Genomic DNA, 7,500 nt, shown 5'->3' on the forward strand with positions numbered 1-7,500 from the left:
AGAATGAGAAGGTTCTATCTCCGTTTAGGGCAGTTCAGAGATATTGAGCGTCAAAGTTTTTACATTCCATTATGTTTTGTGAGATGGAACCTTTGTATTTTATGAATTACTAACTCAAAAATGTCAACATTTTTTTTAAAATAACACCACACAGGCATAAACACCTAATGGATCAGATTATGTAAAAAAAACTCAATTTTGACAAAAATGGAGATAGAACCTTATACTTCTAACGTCACGAACTTATAGCATGCACTTACTTCTCAGCGCGGATATGAGCATATTTCCATCTTTGATCAGATCCTTGATGAATCTGTTGGTCCTCTCCAGCTCGATCTCATGGCATTGCAGTCGCTCCCGAAACTCCGGACTGTCCAGGAAAGAATCACTGAACTCGAGTGTGGGGAGACCCATCGCGATGTACACAAAAAACACAACGTAAAGACTTGGAAGAAGTGATCCTTTAGCTTATTGCAATTCTCTGAACTTCAATGTTGTTGGTTTTGACCGCTTTTTTTTGTTCCCATGTAAGTTTATAATACGGTGAAATGTTCCAACTTTCCAAGACTCTTAGCAAGTTTCTTCAAACGACTTTTTTCTTGCCCCTCTCTCTTTCTCCGTGGACTTCCGGCACTTGAGATTCCTCCCCGCTCGAGCTCTCTGCCCGGGGAAAGAACGTTCAGCCGGGGTTACTATGGGGACGGGAGACTCCTGCTGGCGTCCAAGGAGAACACCTGGGCCCAGTGGAATATGCATCCAATGCACCCTTCCATCCTTCCTTCCATCCTTCCATTCTTCCTTCCATCCTTCCCTTCTTCCTTCCATCATTCCCTTCTTCCTTCCATCCTTCCTTTCTTCCTTCATTGAGGTAGTCCGAAATCTTGGTTTCCCAGAATCGAATCTATTCTTTTCTCTGGCAAAGTGTGTGATAGCAATAGGGTACGGCATGGGGTCCGTGGTCATTTAAAAACCACAGAATATTTTTTGGTTCCCTACTGCAAAAACCCAAAGGACAAAAATAGGACAGCACTTGAATAAAAATTAAATGAATAGTTTCGGCTATGAGCCCTTCATCAGCCTGCATAGGAGGCGATGGCAATCAATGTCACAACAACAATACAGGCCCGATATACAGGCCTTTTATTACTCAAGAAAGCGATCCCAGCAGAGGAAGCTGTGGGGGGAAAATGTAACAAAAACACAAACATACAGTATATTTATATATATATTATTATATATCTATGAACACAAACAAACAGTAAGTTATGTCACAATAGCCTAAAATGTTAGGAGGATCAAATTGCCATACATACAGCACAGTAGCTACTTACATCCTAACAGTTGCAAAGGACAATTCCTCATTGAGACCTCCAGCATTCCACCACAGACTCCCCTCACAGATAGATGCTTCCTGTGTGCACGGGCAGCAGTCTTTGTCCAAAGTTAAGGGTATGTAAACATTGCTACAGTGAGTTTGATTGATTTCAATTCTATTATATGCACCCGTCCATACAGTTTCGGGTGATAATTAGCTGGTCAGAACAGTAGTGGAGGAAATGAAACCTCTGGTTGTGTGTGTGTGTGTGTGTGTGTGTGTGTGTATGTGTGTATGTGTGTGTGTGTGTGTGTGTGTGTGTGTGTGTGTTTGAGAGAGAGAGAGAGAGAGAGAGAGAGAGAGAGAGAGAGAGAGAGAAATGGTTGAACCCCCTCAGCAAAATCAAAAAGAGGAAAGAGAATATATTGCAGATCAACACTGAAGACACTGAAGACGCTGGTGAGTGAGATATACCTTCTACTGAATCGATAGAATAGAATAGATTAAAGCAACTGGAGAAGATCATTACAATTATAGGGGAGGACTAGAACTCTATAGGAAGTCCTCAGAGTTGAGGACTAGAATAGCATGAGAAGATGACTCCAGCGGTGAGGACTGGAGATCGAGAACAGGATTAGAACGTGAGAAAGAGACTAAAATCGGTCGGAGATGATTGGAACTAGAGGAGAGGAATAGACCTGACAGGATTAGGACCGGAGGAGAGTTAAGATTCTTAGTTGAAGCAGTGTCACTGTTTTTTTGTTTCATTTTTGTTTAGTAGTTCTCTCTCCACTGACATAAACTTGTTCAAGTGATATCCTCTCTCTTGCCTTTGCACAGCTCCTGAGCATGGGAGGTTTTTCAGGGTTTTCCGTGCGGTCGGCACTGGTGTGTGTGGTGGCTCTCCTGTCCTCGGTGCATTGCCAGGACACTTGCCGGGTTCATGACGGAAAAGCGGGAAATGCAGGATTAACGGGCAGGGACGGATGGCGGGGATCCAAGGGAGAGAAAGGAGAGCCAGGTACGTCTCATACGTTTAAGTATACGTTTAAGACTCTGTCACTAAGTTGATGAAGTTGAGTCTTTTCTTCACTATCTCCTCCCCCCTCTGTCAGCGGTGCAGTTGAATGCAGGGATCCATCCTGAGTTCAAGGGCATGAAGGGCAGTCGGGGTCTCCCAGGGGAGATGGGAGATAAGGGTTACAGTGGAGATCTGGGTCCCGAGGGTGCCCCTGGGGTTCAGGGCCCTCCAGGCCCTGCTGGTTTCCATGGTGACCCAGCCCGGAACCTCAAGTCAGCCTTCTCTGTGAGCCGCACCGAGCGTTCCTACCCTCCCTACAACCGTAAACTCACCTTCAACAAACTCATCACCAACACTGGCTCACACTTCTCACTGCCCACTGGTATCTTCACCTGCAAGGTGGCGGGGGTCTACTACTTTGTGTTCCACTCCATGTCCAAGGTAAGCATCAGAAATGGGACCATTGGGACTGATTTGGGTCTCACAGCATCACAGAATGTTCAAATAGAAATGTGTTCAATAATGGTCTATGTCAGCACAATATATATGCTACTGTATATAGATATATATATCTAGTGCTGGCATAGTTAAATACAGTTTAATTGTGTTCCATTTACTTGGTCGAGTTCCATCTGAATTCTAGTGACTGTATATTTCCTCCATAGTTGGGGGTTCATGATATCACTGTATGTTCCCTCTCTGTGTGTTTCTAGGTGACTATGTGCCTATCCATACACAGTGAGGCCCTGGGAGAAAGGAAATTGGGATTTTGTGACTACAACAAGAGGAGCACCACCACACAGGTAGGGTTGGGATGATAACACAATAATACTGTCCATTATATATATATATGTATTTTTACACGATAGAATGGAATTGATTCTTGTTTCTGTGTTCATCTAAACATTCTTCAAATGATTAATTCAACTGTGACTATAACATTTCAACATACCGTACCCAGATTTCAACCACCAATCAGCAATATTGTTTAAGGTGCATTCATGTCAGTCATCACATCAAGTCAGTTATCATGATAGTTTTTTCAATTAGTTATAAAACGTTTTAATGATAAATGACAGGTTCTGTCTGGCGGAGTGGTTCTGAAGCTGTCCCAGAACCAGAAGGTGTGGCTGGAGTCATTCAAGGACAACCAGCCTGCAGACGTTCTGAGGGACGACAAGGAGAAGGAGATTGTGTTCAACGGCTTTCTGCTCTTCTCCATTTAAGAAGTGACCAGACTTATTGAAACAGTTGATCTCACTCTGAATGTGAACACTGCTTAACACTGCTCTATCATTATAATACATACAATCTGATGTATTTACACTGTATACTTTTGTTCCTCAAATAAAGCCTTTATGATACAACATGATGATATGGCCTCTTAAATGTGTGGCTGTGGTACGATCTCATATTATGACATGTTGGTTTGTTAGCTTTTTCCATAATTTCTCTTAATGGGATGGAATAGATCATTACAGTCAATTTCATACAATCAGAGTCAGGTCAATAAAACCCTGCTAGATGGCATACACTGTATGTAAGTAAGTAAGTAAGTAAGTAAGTAAGTAAGTAAGTAAGTAAGTAAGTAAGTAAGTAAGTAAGTAAGTAAGTAAGTAAAGCTTTATTCATATAGCACCTTTCATACAAGAAATGCAGCTCAAAGTGCTTTACAACAGGAATAAGAACATAAAGTGAATATAGAAACATATATAAAAACATATACAAGCATAGAATGAATATAAAAGCAGGGGAAAACAGTAAAATGAAAAGGTAAAGATAAAATACAATAAAAATACATTTAAAAAAGGGAAACAATGTACAACCTCTGCCTTAACGTTTAGTAACCGCTATCCATCTTATCATCAGCAGACGTCTAGACGCCTACTCCCTGTTCCATTCACCTGCACAACAGTTGTGCCCTTCAAGTCACTATGCCTGATGGACAATTAGAAAAACACATTATGGCCCAGGCCCGAAACAAACTTCAGCCATATTAGCAGTATGTCAGAATAAGCAACATGGAAGTATCTCCACCTTGCCTTCTAATAATACATATAATATAATATAATCATGATTATAGACGAAATTGATTTTTCACCATGTTACTTATACCAAACCAACCCTTAACAAGAGCTCAACGCCCACCATTTCAACACCTTTCATCTAGATCAGAATGATCCAGATCATTTTTGGTGTTTTTGTGTCAGGATCAGATCTATTTTGTGAATAGTATTGGGGAAATCAGCCTGCTTGATCTGAACCTGGGGAGGAAAAAAGAATCATTCTGATCCAGATTAAATCTTTTGAAATACTGGGCCCTGGTCATAGTAGCAAGGGGGTCCTTCTGTATGGGGCAAGTGAGAGGTTATTAGATGCCCCCAGGTGACCCTGAGCCTGACCCTGACCCTGGAGATGTGAAACCTGCTGAGGCCACAGTTCCGTTCCGGTGTTTTGTTTTCTTTCAACTTCCTCATAGGACATTCTGAGGCTGTTGCACTTACTGATTTTCACCAAAGCATTCCTCAAACTATCCTCTGCTGGCAAGTAAGTCGATCATACTTCAACTTGACTTTTTGTAGTTAGTAGTTAGTAGTTAATCAGTAGCTGATTAATGGTCGGGTCAATGGGACTTAAACCCTCTTGAACTCCCATGAACCAGGTATTTACACCTTGAGGGTGTTTGTATGTATGTGTTAGACTGATTTAAACCAATATAATATATCAGTATGATAGTGTACTAGTGGTATAGTGGATAGTGGACACTGTGTCGGCTTGAGGTTAGGGTTTATATCAGTTACTAAGTTCAGTACAATTAAATTCACTTACGCATTACAGTTTGTTTTTTTGTTTTTTTAGCATTGCTTAAGTTGTCAATTTTACTATACTAATACTTCTTGATACTGTATCTGTAAACTATATTTGGGAATTGATTTCCATATTTGGGGCTTTGGATAAACATTTTTAGGGATGGTTCCGCTTCAAGCACCTGTTTGGTACCTCTCTTCTCTTCTTCTCTCCTCTCCTCACCTCTCCTCTTCTCTCCTCTCCTCTCCTCTCCTCTCCTCTCCTCTCCTCTCCTCTCCTCTCCTCTCCTCTCCTCTCCTCTCCTCTTCTCTCCTCTCCTCTCCTCTCCTCTCCTCTCCTCTCCTCTCCTCTCCTCTCCTCTCCTCTCCTCTCCTCTCCTCTCCTCACCTCTCCTCTCCTCTCCTCTCCTCTCCTCACCTCTCCTCTCCTCTCCTCTCCTCTCCTCTCCTCTCCTCTCCTCTCCTCTCCTCTCCTCTCCTCTTCTCTCCTCTCTCAGGTTTCTCTCCAGAGGTCACCATGTTCCATTCTTGTGTTGCCATGGGGGCCTTGCTTTTGGCTCTTCCTCTCGTGGTTTCCATGGAGACCTGTCCCTCAGCTGGAACACCTGGCCTGCCCGGTATCCCAGGGTTACCAGGAAGAGACGGCCGGAGCGGAGAGAAGGGGGATAAAGGAGTGGCTGGTACAACCACACGCACACACACTCACACACACACACACGCACGCACGCACACGCACGCACGCACACTCACACACACTCACACACACACACACACACACACACACACACACACACACACACACTCACACACAGACACACACACACATCCCTCTGACCCCCTCTCTCTCTCCTCCCACCATCTCATCCCCTCTCTTCTTCTCCTCTCCCCTTTCCTCCTCTCTCCCTAGGTGTGGCATTAGGTCTGGAGCAGAGGCCAGAGAAGGGGGAGAAGGGGGAGCAGGGGGGTGAGGGGCCAGCTGGTAAGCGTGGTAAGAGTGGAGTGAGGGGGAAGGGGGGCGTCCCGGGCCCAGCAGGACCCCTGGGGCAGCAGGGAGAGTCGGTCTTGATCCAGTCTGCCTTCAGTGTGGCCAGAGCCACAGCCATAGCACCCAGCAAGGGCAGTCCCATACTATTCACCTCCGTCATAACCAACCTCAACGACGACTACAACACAGTGACAGGACGTTTCAGGTGACTCGTCCGTCCGTCTGTCTGTCCATCCATCCGCCTGTCCATCTGCCTATTTGCCCGTCTCTGTTTGTCTGTCTGTCTGTCTGTAGAGTGCTCATTTGTGTTTAATCTCCCTGTTATTTAGATGTCGTATCCCAGGTACATACTACTTTGTGTATCACGCGTCTTCCGAAAACAGACTCTGTCTGCTGCTGAAACTGGACGGTTTAACTCTGGCGTCCTTCTGTGACCTGCTGTACGACAACCAGAGACAGGTATGAGCACAACCACAAACATGTATGACCACAACCACAAGCATGTATGACCACAACCACAGTCAGACACGACAACAACCACAGACAGATACGATCACAACCACAGTCAGGTGTGACCACAACCACAGACAGATACGACCACAACCACAGTCAGGTGTGACCACAGCCACAGACAGGTATGACCACAGCCAGAGACAGGTACGTATGACCACAGCCACAGACAGGTATGACCACAGCCAGAGACAGGTACGTATGACCACAACCACAGACAGGTATGACCACAGCCAGAGACCGATGAGACTGGAAGGAGGAACATAACACATTCTCTGAACTGTAGAATCAGCAGAAAGAGTCGTTTTCAAAAGGAGGGGTAGTACTAGAACAGAGAACGGTCATATCTTAGCAACGTAGCTCACAACATCCACTGAAGACAATACAACTGATTTTACACATTGGCATACATTCAGGTGTCTGATGACCCAGACTTTAATGACCAGCACTCGAGTTGATGGCATCCCCCCCCTGAAATAAAAACGGTCAAAATCATCCCCCTTCTAAAACTGCCATCGCCCCTTTACATCCCTTATGTCATTTTATCAATGAACATGGTATTACTGCTATTTATTTAACATTTAGTTTTGCGCATATTGAGTAAAATACTGTGGGCGAGGGAGGGGGCACGCACACATGCAATGACATTTTTACCAAGTCACTGACACTGAAGTCACTGATGCTGTGGGGAGGCTAAAATTGTCCCCATATGATTAAAATCCACCATCCCCGCCTGATTTTCTTTTACAACTTGAGTACTGTTAATGACCCATTTTTGTGTTCTCTTCTCCAGGTGAACTCAGGTGGTCTGGCTGTGCTCCTGGAGGAGGAGCAGGAGGTGTGGCTGGAGACCGGAGACCAC

The 7,500-nt window shown here is 44.5% G+C and overlaps 3 protein-coding genes across 3 annotated transcripts in view; 2 read left to right on the top strand and 1 right to left on the bottom strand.

Moving 5' to 3' along the window:
* arhgap42a (Rho GTPase activating protein 42a) overlaps window positions 1-414 on the bottom strand; it is a gene marked incomplete at both ends in the record, with an annotated part of 12,272 nt that extends 11,858 nt beyond the window's left edge. Inside the window, 1 exon segment of the mRNA XM_080550013.1 lies at window positions 261-414. Within this exon segment, the coding sequence (XP_080406139.1) occupies window positions 261-414 (154 nt within the window).
* Window positions 415-1,911: 1,497 nt separating this feature from the next.
* c1qa (complement component 1, q subcomponent, A chain) lies at window positions 1,912-3,585 on the top strand (the record flags this gene model as incomplete). The annotated part of the gene is made up of 5 exons (XM_080550014.1): window positions 1,912-1,923; window positions 2,156-2,336; window positions 2,431-2,777; window positions 3,050-3,139; window positions 3,416-3,585. The coding sequence occupies 5 exons, from the start codon at window positions 1,912-1,914 to the stop codon at window positions 3,560-3,562; spliced, it is 777 nt and encodes a 258-aa protein (XP_080406140.1). The 3' UTR covers window positions 3,563-3,585.
* Window positions 3,586-4,862: 1,277 nt separating this feature from the next.
* Window positions 4,863-7,500, top strand: part of c1qc (complement component 1, q subcomponent, C chain) — a 2,956-nt gene continuing 318 nt past the window's right edge. The window contains exons 1-5 of the mRNA XM_080550015.1: window positions 4,863-4,883; window positions 5,641-5,823; window positions 6,051-6,333; window positions 6,458-6,587; window positions 7,432-7,500. The exon at window positions 7,432-7,500 is cut by the window's right edge and continues 318 nt beyond it. Coding sequence (XP_080406141.1) covers window positions 5,661-5,823; window positions 6,051-6,333; window positions 6,458-6,587; window positions 7,432-7,500 — 645 coding nt within the window. The 5' untranslated portion in view covers window positions 4,863-4,883; window positions 5,641-5,660. The remainder of the gene's footprint in view (window positions 4,884-5,640; window positions 5,824-6,050; window positions 6,334-6,457; window positions 6,588-7,431) is intronic.

The sequence above is a fragment of the Nansenia antarctica genome (assembly GCF_963989245.1).
Source record: "Nansenia antarctica genome assembly, chromosome: 20".
NCBI classification, from domain to species: Eukaryota; Metazoa; Chordata; class Actinopteri; order Argentiniformes; family Microstomatidae; genus Nansenia; species Nansenia antarctica.